Genomic DNA, 22,842 nt, shown 5'->3' on the forward strand with positions numbered 1-22,842 from the left:
TTACTTTTAAAATACCAAAATTTTATCACCGAAAATTCTAGCACATGATTCAAATTTATAAGAAAAAAAATTAAAAAATATTCTTATGCTTTGGCTTCTTTAAATGTTGAAGTCTGCTCTTTACAAGTAAGGGTATTATAAGGGCAACCATAAGACGCTCTGAAATATGCACTTAGATCCATTTTCAATCTATAAATTATTTTCAATTTAATTAAATCCTATTAAAAAAAAATGAGCATGGTAGCTTCAATGGAATTTTTAGATTTCCTAAGAATTAAGTTTGATACGTATGATCTGGTTAATAGAGTTCAACTTCACGAACTTTACAGTGCCTTAAACGAGTTACAGAAACACAGAGACCATAGAATGCCCTCGAATTCAAGACAGGCTGCACACACAAGTCACTTGATTAAAAAAAATTCTTTTGAGGTAAAGAAGAATAGTTAGGAGAAGATATCATCATGAAAATTACGTGAGATTAAGGGTGAGATTAAAGTTAGTTTGAGACAGATCTTGTTGAGTTGCAGCGTATGTTTCCAATATATCACTGGCTTCTTCCATGATGTCAATATCAAGGTGGGATGCCTTGTGACTTCTACTAATCTGCATCATATTTAGAATTCCATTCTGGTCAAAAGCAAAAGAAAGATTATGATGGCAGTGAGTAGAAGGATAGGACAGTTTGTTACTTTTTTATTCAGCTCAGCGTTTTCCAGTTTGAGTGACTTTTCCTGCGTTAAAAGTAAAATCATTAGTCATAAAATAAAGCAACTTCAGTGCAGGTGTGATTTATAGAAGCTCTTCTTATGCATTGTATAGCAATTCCAATTTAAGATGCAAAACATATCAAAAGAAAATCAGATTAAGCTAAAATGTGATTTAGTACATGATCGATTTCAGAGATGTCAAAACCCACCCGAATCTATTAGAGGAATCCTCAAGATCAGTTGACAAAACCACCCTCTTCGTCTATTCCAAAAAAGGCTATTCGTGGAAGTTTAAAAGATTGCATATAAAAAACGGATTTTTAATATATATATATATATATATATAATTAATTTTAAAAATAAAAATTATAAAACATATATCTCTATAAAAATTTTAAACATTCTTTGATTTCATTCTTTCATTTTAAAATAATTTGTATAAAACATTTCACACAATAAGTATAATAAAATCAGGAGGACAAAAATAAATTTGTGTGATATTTAACTTGGCTTACAAAAATTGCAAATTAATGTAAACTCCAGCTTGGACTTTATTGGCATTTATAAACTAATGTAAACTCCATCTAGAAGTTGGGGAAGTTTTTATTTAAATTTTAACGGCAACTGCTAGAAAAATGAAAATCGCGGGTGAAACGGCCGTAACGGAAACCCGTTTCTACTGTCGAAACGCGAAACGGAAGTCTCCCGTCGCGTTTCTGGTAACTAGGTCTCGAAGTCAATGTGGCAAAGACATTACAAAAACCAGTAAAATTTGTAGAACCAGTTCCTAAATGACCCAGAACAAGAATTGCAAACTACTGAAACACATACCAAACCTGCAACAGAAAAGGCTGCCCATTGAATTTCATACCTCAGATACAGTATGAGTGTTGAATCAGATCAAGACATTGGGTAGTCCTCAAATCAGCCTCAGAGAAAGACTTAGGAAATGTATGAGTTTGAATTTCATACTTCAGATAGTGTATGAGTGTTGAATCAGATCAAGACATTGGATAGTCCTCAAATCAGCCTCAGAGCAAGACTTTGGAAATGTATGAGTTTTGAATCAGATCAAGACAGAGGCTAAAAGCTCATTGAACCCTATCATGCAGGACGACGTGCTGAATGATTTCACAAGACAATCCATAACCAATCAAAATTACTAGAGAGAGTACAAATTAGAGGTCAGGGACTTGAGATGGTCAAAAATTGTCTAAGGTATGAAAAAATGGTAGAGACAATTCTAATAAGTCACTTCTACAGATTTGCTAAACTGACTTAAGTATCAAAGAGATAGAGAAAACTCCAGAAAATCACTTTTCTTTTCCTGATTTTCCTAAACTAGACTGAGGCAGGAAAAGTGGTAGAAGGTCACAAAGCATTTTTTTGGGTCCACTAAAAAAATCAAATTTCACGTGGCAAGAGTTCCTCATGCATGGACTTTCTAAATTATAAACCATTTTAAACTGGTTAAGTGCCTAGCGGTTAAATTTAGATGCAAATTTATCATCCTTCTTCACCACATTGATTCATTCATAGTAACCTCCAGCTGAATATTCATACAAAACAGTGATTCTAGGCAGACTCTCAGCAAGTTACAGGTTTAAAGGATCTGAAGGTAATTTTAGTAGATTTTTTATTTCGTAATAAAGCGCCTAGGGTTTTCAACAATCTTGATGGAAACAAAAACAGGAGAAAATAACAAACTCAGAAATCATATTGAACATCATAGAACTTTACATTGAATATTTCCTAGCAGCTCTGCGGAGCTGGGCTCTGCTGAGAGAGTGAGTAACAATTTGCATTACATCTTATATATAGCCAATATGAGGAGATTAAAATTGATGTCTTAGTCTACACGGTAGTTGTGAGGATAAGAGAGCAATAAATAACAGATAAATATCTGGATTGTCAGCAGGGAGAGACATATAGAATGTAGTGGAAGCTGTTGCTTTAATGGCTGTGTTTGACGATTGATTTGGTGGGAGAAATTAATACTTACTAATACTCCCCTTTAATTTCTACCACAAATTCTAATTACATTCTTAGTCTCTTTCACTGATGCAGCATCTAAAATCTTTTAGATCTACAGATCGAACCTAGGATATCCCATGCAGCTATTGAGACATAGTTTGTAGACTCGTGGGACTCGTCATAGACTCATCTAGGCTCGCGAATCTGTTGGCGGGCTAAGTCAACTCACCAAGGACTCACAATCTGAGTCCAGACGAGTCCTGGCACAAGACTCACGAGTCCGACAAGAAGACTCGTGTCACAGCTCAACACACCCAGGGAGAGTTAAAAAGTGTTTTTTTAAAATCTTTCACTCATTTGGCATTTGTATTTGCTCAAAACAGGTTTGTAGGGTTTGAAGAAGGATAGGAAACAAGATCAAAACAGCAAAAGAGATCTAGATAAAGATTTTTCTTCTTTTTTTTTCACTTCCATGTTTTGAAAATCAAAAAAATCTTAAAAAACAAGGGATATGCTGCCAAAAAAAATTTCTATTTCCCTTCCTAACTTTTTCCTTATATTTTTTTTAAATGATTCATTATCATTTTTTTTTTGTTGATTTTCCACAAAACCCTACTGATTTTTCTATTTTTTCATGTTAAAACAGCAATAGCAAGTTCAACTCCAACTCCAAGGGCAACCCCAAAGCCAAGAAGACAAAAAGACCAAAAGACAAAGCATGGAAGTATGGGATACCGAGAAACAAAGGGGAGGTCACTTGCGCCAAATGTAGCAAATGGATGACTAGTGGAATCAATAGATTAAAATACCACCTTGCACAAATACCTGGACAAGGTGTCGAGATATGTGACAAAATAACTCCGGAGATTGTTAGAGAGATGAAAGCCCTTCTTGCTGAGTATGATATGCAAAAGGAAGAAAGGCAAAAACCAAAAGAAACCATAGTAGTTGCTGTTGGGCAATAAGGTGTTGTCCACTTTGCATAATAATGTTGTAATTGTAATATTTATTATGTGATGTTGCACATGGGCGTGTAACATGTAGAGATTCCCTTGGAATGTTCTCGGAGCCACTTGATGAGTTGTATTATAACATTGGGATTATTATATTGTAATTATTTAATATTAAGGAAAATATTTAAAAAGGAAAAAACTTAGTACCCAATATTAAATGTGGGGTCAAGGGGTAGGTAATCAAATGGTTTTGTGGCACATGGTTTTACTTTACCACTAGTTGTTTTTGTGTGAGTTTGGGTCTATAAAAGCAAGAACATGTTTAGTGGTTAAGGTTGGCTACTAGATTTGGGCTATCATTGTATTGTCCTTTGGAGGTTTGCATTTGTGAAGCATGGTTTGGGATGTGAGGATTCATGCTTCGACACATGAGAATGCATTGGAGGGCTTGATGGTTCAAAGGTATTCATTGTAACTTTATATTGTTTTATGGTTGATTAATATAATGGAGTATGGATGCTTTTGGAGGCTGGGTTTTTCCCTTATTCTTGCGTTATCTTGTGGCTTGTCTATTTTGATCTTTGCATTATAGTGATTTCGTAAGCTTGTATGCATGTTTCTCTCATTGGTTATGTAGGAAATGGATTAAATATAAGTGGGTTTAAAACATTATTTCCTAACATTGCAATGAATCCCACATTGTCCACTTCAGGTCCCCTTGGTTACACTCGTGGAAGCCTAAATTTATGTCAACCACTTTCATCTTTTGGTGACAATGAGTGTGAGGCTATTGAGACTCCTCTTAGATCAGATCCTAATTACTTTGTTCCACACAATGTTCCAAGAGGACAACCTTTACTTGAAGGTACATGATGGAAAAGAGAGAAGCATGAGCAAGCAAGGATAACAACAACAAACTTTTGGTATTATAATAATTTACCTCTCAATACGGTGAATAATCCATATTGACAAGGTTTGGTTAATGCATTTATAGTTGCAGGTAAGGGGTTTAAGGCCCCAACAGGTAGATACTTCAGTGGGCCATTGCTAGATCAAGTCGTCAAAAATACACAAGTTTTGGTTGATGATCAAAAAAGATATTGGAGGAGAAAATGATGCATCATTTTATCAGATGGATGGACAGATGGATGAAATATGAATCTCCTCAACTTCTTGGTGGCTTCAAATGGTGCAATAGTATTCCTAAAGTCTTTTGATGTCTCAAAAGAAAATAAAAATGCAGAAACTTTGTGTAATCTATTGGATGGAGTGATCTAGGAAGTTGGAGTTGAAAATATTGTCCAAATTATCACAAGCTACGCAGCTGCATATGTAGTTGCAGGTAGAATGCTTATGGAGAGGCACCTTACAATTACATGGAGTCCTTGTGTTGCACATTGCTTGGAATTATTGTTAGAGGATATTAGGAAGATTGGATGGGTGAAAAGGGTGGTTGAAGATGCAAAATGTGTCACCAAATTCATCTACAATCATACTTGGGTCCTTGCTTTAATGAAAAAACACACAAATGGCAAGGACCTTGTGCGCCATGGAGTGACATGATTTGCTAGCCACTTCCTCACTTTGCAAAGCATTATTGGTGTCATTCCTCATCTTAAGCAAATGTTTGTGTCAGATGCTTGGTTGGAGTCTACATACTCTAAAAGAGCTAAAGCGAAGAAGATTGTAAGCATTGTTTTTTATGAAGGGTTCACCAAAAGTGGAGAGGAGTTGATTGGGGTTAGTAACAAACACACATGTAAACTTTATGTACAAGATAATTTTTAGGGGTTCATTTTGTACTAATTTAAAATTTGTTTTCATTTTTTTAGGTGACAAAACCTTTAGTAAGGGTTCTTCATAAGGTGGATGGAGAGGGTCTATCAATGGGTTTCATTTATGAGGCCATGGATAGGGCCAAAGATGCCATTTCACATTACTATGACGAAAAATACAAGAAAATGTGAAATCCTTTGGTGCATCATTGATTGTAGGTGGACAAACAACCTCCACCAACCGATACATACCTTCGCCTACTTCTTGAACCCGAAATTCTACTTCTTTAATTCTTTTAGGCCTTATGAGGAGGTCATGGTAGGTGTTGTTTCATGCATTGATAAGATGGCACCTAATTTTGAGTTGAGAGACAAGGTTCTTCATGCAGGGGCATCCTCAGTTATTGGCAATCTTGCATCAACCAAAAATATTTCCTTTTTGTTTTGCTTTCTGTTTTGTAGTTTCAGCATTTCATTCTGCATTTTCTAGCATTGGCCCACCGGATCTTGAGGACTTGATCATCTACATTATTCCCAAACCGTGGAGCATTTGGATCATTTTCTGGCAAGTTATCGATTCCGCTTTTCGAGATAGTTTTCTGGCACTGGAACCGGTTGGACCTATTTGCTTTGGTGATCTACCGGATCCCTTTCGTAGCTTGCGAAGCCCTGAGCGTTGATTCCGATGTTCCTTGGCGTGTGGCCGACCTTCCCTTTGATCCACATTTCATCCTTTAGATTTTTCAGAGGAATTTCTTTGGTGGAGGCCGACCTGGTTGTTTTTACACGTTAGGTCTTGTTTTTCGGCATTTGATCCTTTTTTGGGACGACTGGATCCCTTGCATCGTATAAATCATTGTAATTAAGAATTAGAATTCAGATCGAAGGTGGTAGACAAAACATAGAAGCTAGATCTTCATATTTGAGGTCCCAGTTGTGACCTGTTTTGTAATTGAGCATGTTTTAGTAGGCCAGTGAGCCGGTTTCTATAACGCAGATGTTACCAGTTGATTGTAATCAGTTTTCATAATATAATACATTCTGTTTTGCATTGCCTCCATTGTATCCTTGTGTTTCCGTTGTGTTTACCCTTGTTGACTGGCCCAGATTGATCTCTTTGCGGTCCCTCCAAACCGATGATTGCACCAATGGTATCAGAGCGAGCTTTCGTTCCGAAGATTGTATTGTCCTGAGAAATTTTGTTGTAGGGTGGCGGATTGTGGATTCGACCTACAACTGTAGAGGGCTGGCATGAAGATGGTGCGAAGAGGAAATAGGAATGGTGGAGCATGTGGGAATGCAGACCCTATTGTGATGGAAATATTACGAGGAATTATAGCCCAATTGGAAGCCGTTGAGACAACACAGAGAAGAGGCTGACATATTGAAGATGTGAGTGAAGATGAAGGAGAAGAAGCCCCAATAGAATAAGTAAACCCACTGACGATTGATCCAGATGAAGAGAGGATTCTAAGGGTTTTGAGTAGGGCAAATACTAAACCTCATTTTACCCCACCAGAATATGATGGAAAGTTGGACTCAGATGCATTAATGGATTGGATCTCGGAGATGGAGAAATATTTTGATTTTGAGAACACTACAGAGGAAACGAAGATGAACTATGCATGTACGTGGTTGAAAGGTCATGCATCCCTTTGGTGGGAGCATTTGTAGGTTGATAGACAGAGAAGAGGTAAAGAAAAGATCAAAACATGGCATCAGATGGTTGCTAAGTTAAAATCAAAATTTATGTCAGTTGATTATCAAGTGAATCTGTTCCGGAAGTTGCAGAATTTGAAACAGAAGGAATCTAGTGTGAAGGAGTACACTGAACCATTCTACAAGTTGAATATCAGATTCAGACATGTTGATGAGGTTGAATAGGTTGTAAAATATTTGAATGGATTGCGGATATCTATACAAGATAAACTCAGTTTGATCAAATTGTAGAGTGTTGAAGAGGTTGTTTACCCTCTCGGGTGAATAACTTAAAGCACACAGATAAAACACGTAATGCAAAATAATATTGCCATAGATATCAGATGCAATATATCAGATGTTATTCCATTCAACATTGTTTCTCCCTTCATAAGTTACATTCGGAAGTATATAAAGATACCGAGGGGGTGCGAGGGCCAACCGTCGCACCGCAACTGCCACCCCTCGGTTGCCAACTAACCAAGACAATTACAACTTAATTAACTAGTTTTATTTCCGTGTACAATATTGCCGCCAACATCATCCCCCCCAAAAGAAAAGAAGTCATCTCCAGATGACTTAATACAAAATAGAAATGACATTAAACAGAACTACTGATGCCAGTCGAGCCCGAAACTTATACACTTGCTGCGTCCTCGCCTGAACACCCTTTTCTGCTACCATTCGATGCTCAAGTGTGGATTTCACCATTAGTGCTTCCTTTGACATCACAACCCTCCTGTGCCTAAACCAAACTTGTCTGCAAAACATGCTTTTCAGTCTCAACCTCCACCAACTGCTACTCAAATGATATTGTCTCCCTAGCCAATTTGTCCTCGATAGCCACTCGCGCTGCCCTCTCAGCATCCAACTCCTGGGTACGCTGGGCTATGTCTCACGCTAGTACTGCCTCCAACCTGGTGGTCAATTCCTCTTGAGCCCTCTCTGCATCCACCAAGGCAACCTCACGTCCAGCCGAGACATACTCCAAGTTCCTCAAGCGTACCATTCCTACCTGGGGGTGGCCACAACCCTTTGGCACAAAGGCTAGGAGACACCTCAAATTGTCCATCACACTCCCCAAAGGCTGCTAACTGAACTGAATAACTCTCTGCTATCATACAATTGCGTGGACCTGCAATGCCTTCCCTCAAACTCTGTGTGTTCGCAACCTCCAAATCCGTCTCCCTCTACGGCTTATGGCTTCCCTGCCAATGCTTAGCTGCAGGCTTCTTTCTCACAGTACGGACAACCACAACACTTACCGTGACATCTCCAATGCCCTCCGTCCAACTCCAACAAGTGTACTATAGCTCAAAATAAACTAGGGTCTGGGGGCAATGCCCCCAGTGGGGTCGAGGGGTAGCGCGCATCATTTTTGTGATATTTTAAGGTGTCAAAACCCTTCTTCTCCATGGCGCACATCATTTCTGTGATATTTTAAGGTGTCAAAACCCTTCTTCTCCACTCTAATATTTTAAGCGTCCTGGCTCCGTATGTCATCGAATGATTTTTCAATTTGATCGTCGTCATTTTTTTTTTTCACTGTAATGTCCTCGATGGCACCCCGGCCACCTTCCCATGCAGTCAACAACCCTCCACTGTTCGGCTGTGTTTGTTTGTGCGTTGTTGTGCTCGTCTCTCTTTTTTTTTTCTTTTTTCTTCGTCCGTTTTTTTTTTTGGCGTGGTGCGGGGTTTCCTTCTCCTTCTTTTTCCTTGCATGGGCTGCGAGGTGCGGGGGTTTGTTTTAAGTGCGGCATGAGGGTGTCCACCGCCGATGTGACCGCCGCATGGTGGTTCCACCTTCGTTGGCCCCACGACTTCTTCTTCTTCTTCTTCTTTTTGCAACCGTACGACCAACTATCGTACGGACCCGTATGGCTGTACAGATTTTTATTTTATTTTATTTTAAATATATAATCTAATTCGGCTCGGGTCCCATGCCGTTGGGATCGCCCTTCATCCTTCTCAGTTTTCCTCGCCCGAGAGTCTCCTGCTGTGGTCCTGTGCCTCTTGAGTCACCTGCCTGGCCTCTCCAGTCCCCTTCCATCCTCTTGGGTCCCCCTTCGGGCTCTCTGGTGTCCGTCCGGCCTCTCGGGTCCCCTGCGCGCTTCGCGTGGTAGGGTTTCAATTTGGGCCTGTTGGTGGATGATAGAAATTTCTACCGGAGAAGAGAACCTAATGGCTACCAGAGTGAAAATTTTGGAAAAGATGATAGAAGACAAGATAACACAGTGTTTAGAGGAACTTGATATAAGTGTGGAGGAGAAGGACATCGTGCTTTCGAATGTAAGAAGACAAAGAACATTGGGAGGACAACATTGGTAGAAGAAACTGCAACCAGATCAGCTAGTAAACTGGGAGATGGAGAGTTGTTGATGATGAGGAGAGCTTTGTGTCATACCGGAGGAGATGAGGAGCCTTTCAAGAGGAAGAATTTTTTCAAGACCAGATGTAAGGTATCTAGTAAGTGCTGTAAAGTTGTTATTGATAGTGGTAGTTCAGATAACCTTATTTCAAAAGAAATGGTGAAGAGTTGAATTTGGAAAGATTGAAACACCCTAAGCCTTATCAGATAGCATGGATTCGAGATGATCATAAGCTGTTAGTAAGTGAAAAATGTTTGGTGAAATTAAAAATTGGGAATTATCATGATGAAGTCTTGTGTGATATTATGCCTATGGATATTTGTCACCTTTTGTTGGGTAGACCTTGGCAGTTTGATAGACAAGCAATACATAATGGGAAAAAGAAAATATACACTATTGTGGCCAATGGGATGAAGCAAACCTTGTTGCCCTTGGAGGAGCCTTTGAAGAGTGAAGTCTGTACGAATGCTAGAATCTGTTTGGTAGATGGAAAGAAATTCCTGAATAGGATGAGACATGAGAATGTGTGTTTTGCCTTAGTTCCTAAGAGGACTGAGAATCTGGAGCATGAAGAAGAACAACTGGAAGAGATAAAAGAGTTGTTGACAGAGTATGAAGACATTATTTCAGATAATGTGCTTGATGGGTTACCACCTGTGAAAAGTATCAGTCATTGCATAGACCTGATTCTCGGAGCTAGTTTGCCTAACAAAGCTGCACACCAGATGACACCGACAGAGAATGAAGAGTTGAATAGACAAGTGCAGGAGCTGTTGAAGAAAGGTTTGATTAGAGAAAGTTTGAGTCCTTGTGCAATACCAACAGTATTAGCACCTAAGAAGAATGGAGAATGGAGGATGTGTACCGATTCCAAAGCAATAAATAAGATATCAGTGAAATACCGGTTTCCTTTGCCTAGGATGGATGAAATAATGGACTGTTTGAGTGGAGCCAAATACTTCACAAAGATAGACTTGAAGAGTGGATATCATCAGATTAGGATCAGAGAAGGAGATGAGTGGAAGACAACATTCAAGACAAATGAAGGACTGTATGAATGGTTGGTGATGCCTTTTGGGTTAGCTACTGCACCGAGTACTTTCATGAGCCTAATGAATGAGGTACTGAAGAAATTCTTGGATAAGTTTGTTATTGTATATTTGGATGACATTCTAATTTTCAATAAGACAAAAGAGGAGCATTTGTTGCATTGAAGACAAGTTTTGCAGAGGTTGAGAGAAGAAAAGTTGCTGATAAATCTTAAGAAGTGTACTTTCATGAAGGAAGAATTAGTCTATTTGGGATTTGTGATATCTGAGGATGGTTTGAAGATGGACCCTGAGAAAGTAAAAGCAATTGTTGAATGGCCTACATCGGAACACATTGGAGAGGTAAGATCATTTCTTGGATTGGCTACTTTCTATCGGAAGTTTATCATAAATTTCAGTTCTGTTTGTAGTCCTATGACTGAGACAATGAGGGTAGATAGGAAGGAATTCAAGTGGACCATAAGAGCAAACAAAATTTTTGAATTGCTGAAGCAGAAAGTGATTGAGCAGCTTGTGTTAGCTTTACCGGATTTCAACAAAGTGTTTCAGGTGGATTGTGATGCAAGTGGAACAACAATAGGAGCTATATTGAGTCAAGAAGGGAGAGTAGTAGCTTATTTCAATGAGAAGTTGAATGATGCCCGGAGGGGATATTCAGTGTATGATCAAGAATTTTACACCATAGTTCAAGCCTTGAAGAAGTGGAGACATTACTTGTTGCCTAAGGAGTTTGTGTTGTATACTGATCATCAAGCCTTGCAGTATTTGAACACTCAGAGTAATTTGAATCAAAGACATATGAGATGGGTAGAATTTTTGCTAAGTTACACCTTTGTGTTGAAGCATAGAAATGGGAAATCTAACAAAGTTGCTTATGCATTGAGTAGAAGAAGGAATTTGCTAACAAAGATGAGAGTGACAGTATTAGGATATGAGGGGTTGAAGATCTTGTATGATGATTACCCGGATTTTAAAGAACCTTGGAGAGCATGGATTACTTCATTCAGGATGACATTTTATTCAGAGGAGTTCAGTTGTGCATACTTAAGAGTTCTATGAGGCAGAATCTGATAAAGGAGAAGCATAGTGGAGGATTAGTCAGACACTTTGGTGTTGATAAAACAATAGCATTGATGAGTGAGCATTACTTTTGGCCCCAGATTCATAAGGATGTCAGGAAACATGTGCAAAGTTGTAGAGTTTGTCAAGTTGCAAAAGGTAGTAGTCAGAATGTGGGATTGTAGAAACCTTTGACAGTACCAGAGAGACCTTCAGAGGATATAAGCATGGATTTAATACTAGGATTGCCTAAGACATAGAGAGGGAATGATTCTATATTTGTGGTAGTGGATAGATTCTCGAAGATGGCTCATTTCATACCTTGTAAGAAGACATCAGATGCAATGCATATAGCTTACCTATTTTTGAAGGAAGTGGTGAGATTGCATGGACTGGCTAAGAGCATAGTTTCAAACATAGATACCAAGTTTATTGGTTATTTTTGGAGAACACTTTGGAAGAGATGAAGACAGATTTGAAGTTCAATTCTACTTTTCACCCGCAGACTGATGGTCAAACAGAAACAGTTAACATGAGCTTGGGAAATTTGTTAACATGCTTAGTTGGAGACAAAACCGAAAGTTGGGATTTGATTCTTGCACAAGCAGAGTTTGTGTACAATAATTTAGTAATCAGGAGTACTGGAAGGACACCTTTTGAGATAGTTACCGAAGCACACCCTAGAGGTATATCAAAATTAAGAAATATCAACAATGAAGATCAGAGAATTTCAGAAGTAGAAGACTTCGCAGACCACATGACAACCTTGCATATTCAAGTTAAGCAACATTTGGAGGACATGAACAAGTATAAGGAGAAAGCATATGAGAAGAAGAGACATAAGGAATTTGAAGTTGGTGATGAAGTGATGATGTATCTAAAAAAAGAAAGATTCCAGGTTGGAACTTATAACAAGTTCCAGATGAGGAAGTTTGGACCTTGCAAGATTTTGAGAAAGTTCAGTTCCGGAAATGCATATGAAGTGGAGTTACCGGATAGTCCGAGTATTTCACCTATATTCAACATTTCAAATCTACATCAATATCATGAACCAGAATTCAGTGAGGACAATATTGAAGATTTGGAGAAACAGTTGCCCCGGAAGGAACCGGATCAGATTGAAGACATTTTGGATAGTAGGATTGGGCGTAGTACCCAGAGTAGTCAGTATAAGAAGTATCTTGTGAAGTGGAAAGGCAAACCAGTTGAAGATTCATCTTGGATTTCTTAGGCAGAGGTAGACCGCCTTGGTTTTCCTCTGACCCCAACAAAGTGAGAGACTCACTTTTTCACCAAACCCGAATGTCTGATGCAGGAGCATCCTCGATTGTTGGCAATCTTGCACAAACAAAAAATATTTCCTTTCTGTTTTGCAGTTTCAGCATTTCATTTTGTATTTTCTGACATTCGCCCACCGGATCTTGAGGACTTGGATTTTGCTTGAGGACTTGATCATCTACCTTATTCACAAACCGCGGAGCATTTGGATTATTTTCTGCCAAGTTATCGATTCTGGTTTCCGAGACAGTTTTTTGGCACCAGAACCAATTGGACCTATTTGTTTTGGTGATCTACCGGATCCCTTCCGTAGCTTGTGAAGCCCTGAGCGTTGATTCTGATGTTCTTTGGCATGTGGCCGACCTTCCCTTTGATCCACACTTCATCCTTTGGGTTTTCCTGAGGAATTTCTTTGGCGGAGACTAACTTGGTTGTTTCTACACATTAGGTCTTGTTCTTCGGTATTTGATCCCTTTTTGGGCCAACCGGATCCCTTGGTGAAGCAAAAATTGGTGAGGAGGGACCTCAAAGAGATCAATCTAGACCAGTCAACAAGAGTAAACACAAAGATATGATGGAGGCAATGTAGAACAAATTGATTTATTGCATGAAATTCGATTACATCCAACCGGTAACAACTGGGTTACAATATACCGGCTCACAGGCCTGGTAGAATAGGTCACAACTGGGACCTTGAATCTTATAATCTATCTTCTACGCACAGTCTAACTACGTGATTCTCTGATTGATTCTGATCAATTACATTCTAATGTGTAATTATATATATATATATATATATATATATATATCGATCCAAAGGATCCAGTTGGGCCAAAAAGGATCAAAACCCGAAGTACAAGACCTAACATGCAAAAATAAACAAGGTCGGCCTCCGCCAAGAGATTCCACTGGAAAAATCCAAAGGATGAAATGTAGATCGCGAGAAACAGTCAGTCACATGCCAAGGAACATTGGAATCAACGCCCAAGGCTCCACAAGCTTTGGAATAGGTTCTGGTAGATCACCAGAATAGGTCTCAGGCAACCGGTAACAAAGAAACAATCGGTAACAAGAAACTGTCATGGAAACCGGTAGCGATATCTTGCCGAAAAATGATCCAAAAGCAAGGCGTTCTGGAATCCAGAAAGATGATCAAGTCTTCAAGAAGAATCCAACTCCATAGGATCCGGTAGCCAAAATCGAAACACACAGAAAGGAAAATCTTTTTGGTTGATGCAAAATTGTTGTGAACCGAAGATGCTTCTGCATCACTTGGATCGTATAAATCATTGTAATTAAGCATTAGAATTTAGATCGAAGGTGGTAGACAGGACATAGAAGCTAGATATTAAGATTTGAGGTTCCAGTGTTGACCTGTTCTATAATTGAGCATGTTTTAGTAGGCCAATGAGCCGGTTTCTGTAACCCGGATGTTATCGGTTGATTATAATCAGATTTCATGATATAATACATTTTGTTCTACATTTTCTCCATCATATCCTTGTGTTTACTCTTGATGACCGGTCCGGATTGATCTCTTTGAGGTCCCTCCTAACCGGTGACTACACCAGTTCTTGATAAGCTGGGGGTGAGATTTGACATTCGCTATATCTCTATTTATAAATTTGGAAATGTTCATTGTTGAGTTTGACTATTTATTTATGAATTTGGAAATGTTCATTGTTCAAGATCTACAAGAGTGTAGAGGGGAGACACTTCTCTTCCCAACAAGCAATTGATAGAAGAGGAAAATAACAACCAGGTAAAAAATTTAGCTCAATACTACAAGAAAAAAACTAAAAACTTGATTGTTACATTTTTTTCTCAATTCTAATATTTTAAATTGTTTTTTTGTAGATTTATGGTGCAAGAATTATGGTGTTGGCATGCCTAATATTCAAAAGATATGTTGAATATCCAAGCAACTGAGAGGGGGAGTGAATCAGTTGATTATTTAAATTAATCTTTTATTTTCACATCCAGACCAACCCATAGAATTAACTGAGATAGATATAACATGAAAACACAAATATACAACAGATCACACAATGAACATCAGATATGACGTGGAAAACCCAAGGGAAAAACCACGGAGAATGTTAGTTCTCAATATAAAACACCGGTTAAGGTGATTTTTACAAAGGGTGGCTCACTGCCCAGAAAAAGGCTCACACCCGAAGAAAGAGAGAGAAAGAAAGAATCCACCACTAAAACACAATCTGCAAAACCGGACTGCTTCCCGTGTCTCAATACCAACACACTCTCACATAGCACCAACAGTTAGATCTTTCCTTTCCAATCTTGCATATCTTCAATAACAATGTCACACTTTTTCCATACTAACTTATCCAGATCATTCTCATTTATATACTGTCTCCGCGAAGCATAATCTTCCAAGTCAGCCAAGACAAAGATCTAAAATAGGTCAACACTAAACATTCTGGTGGTGGGAAGGAATGAGAAGTAGACCATACCACAATACATATCATCGATCAAATCAACATGTTACAATTATTACGAATTTCGGACCCAAAACATGACATGCTATGCCAAAGCCGCTACACATCCTCGAATTCCGGACCCAAACATCATTGTTCAAAACACAAAAAATAAGAATGGAACCAAGATACACATGAATACCATCGATCAACACCATATCTAATAACTAGAAATATCTCGATCATCAACAACACATCAACACATCTTTCGGAGCATCAAAGATTCTGGGAACACATATTCCGGATCACCAACACCAAGAACATCAATGACAAACATTATGTTGACATCAATGACAACAATTCATAATCAACAACATATCCGCAACAAGATAGCCATCCATATTTTGTCCCAACTATGTAGTGCTTCTGGGTGTGAACAGAATTGGAGTTTATTTGAGAGCATTCACACAAAGAAGAGAAATAGGTTGACACAGAATCGCCTCAATGATCTTGTCTTCGTTCGGTACAACCTTTGCCTTTGCACTAGAAAGGTGGATGGTGTTTCACATGAGGCCATTGACTTGGATGAAATTTATCCATATGGTGATTGGACCACCAATGAACAAAATGAGGGTGATAATGTCTTCCTTACCGAGGAGGATCTTGCAGAAAAAGAGAGAGTAGCTCAAGGAGTAGAAGCAGCAAGATTGGATGAAATGGAGGATGAAGATGAGGACTTTGGCTTTGAAGAAGAATCATCTCACCATTTAGATACCTCAACACCTATCTTTGCTAGTACTATCTCAAGGCCTAAAAAATTGAGCAATATTAGGAGAGCAAAGACGAAGATGTAGTCTTCTCTTTAGTTTGTTGTTTTTCACATTTGAATATATCATTTATGTAATTTTTTAAACATTTATAAACTTATGTTGTTGTTATAAATTTTAAACTTTGAAACTATGAGTATGAATGATGAAATTTCAAATATTGAGTGTTTGGAGATCATATGACGTGTAATGTTTCAATTATGGCTCTTCTGTTCTCTAAATGCACTAATTTCTTTTTGTTTTTTTTGTAAAACTACATTTTTTTTTGCCGAGATCGAGTCCAATTTTGGGGTTGTCGAGTCCGTGGCGAGTCCGAGTCCTCAAACTTTGTGTTGGGATGCTCTTACCACAAGCTCTAATCCTCTTAGTGACCAATCCATTATCAGTTCAGGTGTGAGACACATATATTTCCTCCGCACCTCCCATAGAATCACATTGTGGGTGCTCAGAGATCCTAGCAAGCTCTATTAGCCTCAAACACGCTTACACAAATCCAGAATGTTGCGGCATTCAAGCATATTTCTTTAATCCATTAACAACTTAACTTTGGCTTTGCCCAACTTCAGAAACATATCCTCCTCTGATCTTCTAATCTCTCTTATCAATTCCTCCAGCGATCATAACTTGGCAATTCTCTCCTCAAAATTCTATGGCCTTCATAAATCATTCACAAATTCAAAACACCGATAAAAAATACTACACTCTTTTTACCTTTTACGGCTTCATTGACTTGGCCATTCCTCAATCATACCAAGCCAGATCTACAGTTGATCCGCAAACCTCTGTACCAGATCTAATTAGCGGGTCCCCTAGTCTAGTATGTTATTCAACACCGGCATCCTTTTTTCCTACGATTTCCTCAACCAATAGCAACACAAGCTTTGACTAGTAGCTGTGGTTCTCTGCATACTCTACAGCTCTTAACAATAGCCTCAACAATATTTCCTTCACGGTGTAACTTCTCCCTCGGACGATGACTGAATGCTTGGTTTCAGCAAACAACGACAACTTTATCACTTCGAATCTATCAAGCAAGAGAAGGCTCGAAAAAGTCCGAAGACAAAGAAAGAGACAAAAGAAGACTGCACTCATTAATCAAGGAATTAGAGAATGTCGTAGCATTCATGACAGTTGTGATTAACGGGAGTGTTGGAGATTATATTCCCAACTACCCTACCTCTATATTCAGCTCTATATGCTGAGCATTTAAAACAAAAAGTTCTCACCGTCAATCTAGATGCTTCTCTCACCCACATCCAGTTCATGTTCTTTGCATGTGTTTTTACTGTGTTGTATTCTAGACAGTTTTAAAACCTCTATAAAAGAGGCATTATGTAATGGGTTTGAGTATCAGGTAATTGACTGATCAAGTGATCATGAAGTGATGATGAGAATGCTGTAGCACTCAAGCAGATGTAATGTTTATAATTAGTTTGATTAGTGAAAAATGTGCTATAGCACAGAGAAAATATTTGATGAATAATTTGTGTGTCTGATATCTTTAGTAATTCTGCATATTGTGTTGTGTTCGGTCTTTCCATCTCCATCCACCACCATCAAATCTGAGGTTGAGTTTTTAAGTTTTTAAAAGCAGTAAACAATAGCCTGGGAAAATCCAGTGCCACCGTCTAGGGTTTGTTGCAGCGAATACGTCCATATTTTTGTGACATTTGCAGTTTTTTCGTAAGATTTATAGCAAATTTTAACAGATTTTTTTGTCATCCAACTTAATATCCGAAATGGAATATTTATGCAAATTCTAACTCGATTTAATTTATATTAATAATTTTCCCTTATCCTCACAAATCAGATTGTCGACTAGATTAGGATTAGATTTGTAGTTGATTCGCAACATTGATGGCAATGCACGCAATCTAAATGAATTTGTATGATAAGTTGCAGTATCGCACCTTTATGAATAACCCACAGACACAGCAGTCCCACACAAACACACAAAACAGTTCTGGAGTAGATAATTCTGGACAAACGCACAACCAAGAGGGAGTAAGCAGTTTCTTAATCCAGTTATAGAATCAGAACAATAGTGGCTCGAGTCAGAGGAACGATAAGAGAAATGTAGAATGTTATTATTGTAACAAATTTGGACATTATGCAAACAACCAAAATAAAGTGCAAATGTGACTGATGAAAAGGTAGCTGAAGATGATTAGTTGAAAGCCTTCATTATGTACAACATTGGTGAGTAAGACATTGCTGAAGTTTTGTATTTGGACAGCAGTTGCAACAACCTCATGAGTGAAAATTTATTTGTCTTTAATGATGAAAATGTCGAGTGTAAAATTAAAATGAGGAACAATGAAATAGTTCCAAATGTGAAAAAAGTGTCTGTTAAGATCCACACCAAGAAAAGTGACAAGCAGATAGAGAATTCCTATTTTGTCCCTAGCATACCTTCTTAAGTGTTGGACAACTAGTCCAAAGAGGTCACAAGGTGCTAATGAAAAAAGGGGAATGTATCATCTTGGCAAAAATGGGAAGAAAAAAATATTGCAACAATGTCAATGACAAAAACTCAAATGTTTTCTTTAAGGATACAAACATTTTTTATCGCCTCGATCTATAGCTATAGCTCCTAGTTATGGAAAATGTACAAACTTTGGGATCTAACGAATGGACATTTAAGCTGTTTTGATTTGATTATTTCAACCAATAAGGGTATGGTTAGAGGTTTGCCAACCATCGTAGAGCCTAGTTGTAGACGTGAATCTTGAAATTAGGAAAGAAACATAGACAACCCTTTCAATTGGGCAACTTTAGAAGGGCAAAAGCACGGTTGGAGCTGGTGTAAAGACAAATTGTGTGGCTCTATGGAAACCCTCTCAATAGGGAAGAGTAGAAGAGTCAGTATGTTATGACATTTAAAGATGGCTGCAACCGTAAGATATGAGTATATTTTACGAAGCATAAGTTCAAAGATTTTGAGAAGTTCAAAGTGTTTAAGGCCCAGACTAAGAAGGAGAGTGGACATTTCATTAAGGTCCTAAGGTCAGATAAAGGGGTATAGTATACCTCCAATCAATTTCTGAATTTTTGCAAGTATCATGACATCAGGGCAGAGTTGACAACTATTTATAATCCGTAGGAAATTGGAGTAGCTGAGAGGAAGAATAGGACTATTGTGGAGATAGCAAGAAGTATGTTGAAAGACAAGGGACTCCCAAATGAATTTTGGGTTGAGGCCATTGCAACAATAATATATTGAATAAATAGAAGCCTCACAAATGCTATTCGTGACAAAATTCCATAAGAGGGATGGACAAAATACAGGTGGATGGTAGAGCACTTGAGAGTATTCAGGTATGTGGCATATGCATTTGTGCTAAAAATAAAAGTTTGATAACAAGGGTGAGAAGTGCATCTTCATGGGCTATGGTTTAGATTCCAAGGCATATAGGTTACATAACCTAGTCACCACGCAAACAGTGATTAGCAAGGATGTTGAGTTCATAGAAAATGAGTTCTTTAGGTATCTCAAATAGAGAACCCATTGATGACAAAGAAGAAGTACATGAAGAAAGACAAGGTGGTCCTATAGTAGGTATGGATCCCAATGATCAAATCCAAAGAGATTGAAATTATTATAGGCTATAAAATGATTAGCTCTAAAGAGCTCTAGACATAAACAAATAACCAAATAGATAGTTGTAGGCCTCAATTATTATTATGTCCTTAATCTAGGAGTAAACATAGAGTTACGACTTGATAGAAACATAATATTCAAAACTTTGGAGGAAGCTTTGAGGAGTCTGGTAGACACATTTTGGACATTCATAGATCATATTGTGGCGTTTAGAAGTTTGGAACCAGCGGACGCTATGCGGATGAAGGTTTCAGACAGTAGAGTCGGGTGGTTTTTCATGTGCTGCATGCGTTGCATGTGGTCTTTTTCATGGAGTAGCAAGGGGCTTCTAACAACTTGGTGGTCACCGGTGCTACGACACCTGATGGATTCTCTTCGAAGCTTCATGCACAGACAAATGAGTCTTTCTATGTGGGGTCAAGCTCAAAGATTAATAAAGTTAATGGATGTTTTCCGCGAAGCCAAGATCGCCCAGTTTTGGTCATTTCTCCAGAGGCTGTGATGGAAGATGTGGAGTACTAGTTCAAACATGCTTTGATCTACAAATCTCTTGGTATTCGAATCTCTATGTCGACCCTTGAAGACTGGATACGACGTTCATGGCAGGTGGACGGAGATATGGACATAATGTTGCCAGGAAACAACTACTTGATATTCTTTTCTTGCATGTCTGATCGTGATCGAGTTTTTGAGGGGGGCCCTTATTTTTATAATCATGTGGGGTTGTTTGTGAAACCTTGGTATTCAGGGTTTAACTCTACGGAGGATCTTCCATCTAGGGTTCCCGTCTGGATTCGCCTGCCCAGACTTCCTTTAGAGTTTTGGAGAGAAGACATTCTGCGCCAGATAACTGCCTTACTTGGGAAGCCTACTACAATCGCACACCAGTCCCTAGACAAAAAGGTTATTTCTTATGCCCGTATTTGTGTTGAAATTGATTTGAATAACCCACTGCCGAATTCCTTGGAAATTTGCCTTGGTTCTTCTTCTTGGATTCAGCAGTTAGATTATGAGTCCTTACCTTTTCACTGTCGAGTTTGCCATGAGTATGGACATTTGCAGTGGCAATGCCCTAGGGTTTTTAAGGGGAATAGTGGTAGTTCCGATGCGTCTGGCTCTTCTTCAGGTCTAAAGATGGACAACACATGCAAGGGGAAAGCCCCGACTGATGATGTAGGTAAGGAGAAAGTCAAGATGGATAATGTTAGTAAAGGGCAAGCCCCGATCAACGCACCAACCCCTGATAATGATGGCTTGACTCTTGTTCGCGGCCGACCTAAGAAAAGAGGACAAAAGAGACCCTTTTTAGATCGTGTTGACATGTCCAAAGTCGCATCGCTGCAAACTCCATCCGGCCAATGCAAAATAGAATGTACTTATTGAGTATCCTACCCTCTCTTGAGATAAGGAAATCCCTAATGTTGGTTTTGTTGATCAAAGGGGAGGACCTCAAGGTTTCGATTATCAAGTCTTGACGGCGGGATTACTCAGTGGTTTGATGTGTTTTGTTGGGAACACAAAGGGGACTTACGGTGATATAGATAATTACTGGATGAGTTCCCTAAAACTTTGACAGTCTCGTTATCGATTGGTTCCAATTAGATGATTCTATTTCAGAAGGACTGGATTTTCTTCTTAGTAAAAAAAGGGGAAAAAGGGGATAGGGAAAGAGAGGTACATAAAGTCTAAATTATTTAACTAAGACAACATATTAAGAAAACAGACAGACACCTCCAAATAACTAGATTAAACACTATCAGCCATTTAAATACAATACTTGTATGAATCTAGTGCGATCTTCAAGGAAAATAGAGTTTTCATGCTATTAAACACATGTTCAGAACTTTAACATTCATTCAATAATTGTTCAATAACCGAACTAAGTATATGGATGGTTCAGATTAACCATGCAAAAGGAATGACAGTCAGTCAATCCCAAATGGTATGAACAATGAGGATTCAATCAGATGTTTATCTAGAAAGTACTATAGAAATGAAAGAAACATAACATAATGATTCAAATTGGTGAAGAAGGAGACCATGCACTCACAATGAAATTGGAACAGTCATAATTTTTACATTAAATCCTGTAAATTTTGCCAGAGCTTTAGCAACAATCCATGAACTTCTTACAAAAGAGGGAAAACCAGTCCCCTTTAAATAGGCCCCAAAAATAGATGAATGGCCAAGATCCAATCTAAACAAGTGGCCCAAATTCACCCTTACAAAAGGTACCCATACCCATAAATGGAGGGTAAATATCAGCAACTACCCCAAAGGGAGCAATAATTACCTAAAAAGGTAATTAAAACTTTATCCAAAATAACTCAAAAAGTGCAGATACTGTAGCGTTGTAAAATTGTGACACTTGCAATTTCGACTGCATTTGGGTCTTCACGATGGCGATGCAACGTTGAACCTGAATGGAGACCCTAAAACCTGTTTACGACATCAAAAACTGCATCTTTCTGCACCTTGGCCTGATCCTCCTTGCACCCTGCTATCCCAGGAGGTGGGACCATGGCGCCCAGCGCCCTGGTCCCTGGCCCTATTTTGGGCCCGGTCTCTTGTTGGGCATCGGGTCTTCAAGTTTGCAATTCGGAAAATAATGTTCCTAGGTTGGCCTAAGGTCGGAAAAATCAGTGTCCTAACCCTAATTGACAAGTATATAAACTACATTTCCCCTTCCATTTGACGAGAGGAAAACATATATGTGCAAGAGGCAGAAGCGATAGGCAAACATTCAAACATTCAAGCATTCAAGCATTCCTTCAAGCAATTGAGCATTCTAGGTCTCCATTCAAGGCTAGGTGTTGCATTCAAGACAAGGATTCAACCATTGAAGAGGAGATCACCTACAACATACAACATACAACATACAACATCATTACACCTTCGCATGTAAGAATACAAACATTCTTACAACAAGGTATCAGTACTTGATTACATTACAAACATTTACATTTACAACATTCTCATTTCTTGGTTAATTCCAAAACCGGAGTTTGACCTAAAGGCAAACCCCTAATCCCTAACCCCCCAATCGTCCTCTCTTTTCTGTGTGTAGGTTGTAGGTACGCGACTGTAATTGAAGATCTGGAATCCTTGTGCAGA

The 22,842-nt window shown here is 38.6% G+C and overlaps 1 protein-coding gene and 1 long non-coding RNA gene across 2 annotated transcripts; one reads left to right on the forward strand and one right to left on the reverse strand.

Annotated features, from left to right (window-relative positions):
• On the reverse strand, positions 1-833 carry LOC131876372 (uncharacterized). The gene is made up of 3 exons (XR_009372679.1): positions 690-833; positions 473-603; positions 1-388 (listed from the first exon to the last, which is right to left on the reverse strand). It is a non-coding gene; the product is annotated as an uncharacterized LOC131876372 (long non-coding RNA).
• A 19,462-nt stretch (positions 834-20,295) lies between these two features.
• LOC131876024 (uncharacterized) lies at positions 20,296-21,111 on the forward strand. Its single transcript, XM_059220783.1, has one exon. The coding sequence runs from the start codon at positions 20,296-20,298 to the stop codon at positions 21,109-21,111; it is 816 nt and encodes a 271-aa protein (XP_059076766.1).
• Positions 21,112-22,842: the final 1,731 nt, after the last annotated feature.

This window comes from Cryptomeria japonica, chromosome 5 (genome assembly GCF_030272615.1).
Source record: "Cryptomeria japonica chromosome 5, Sugi_1.0, whole genome shotgun sequence".
Lineage (NCBI taxonomy): Eukaryota > Viridiplantae > Streptophyta > Pinopsida > Cupressales > Cupressaceae > Cryptomeria > Cryptomeria japonica.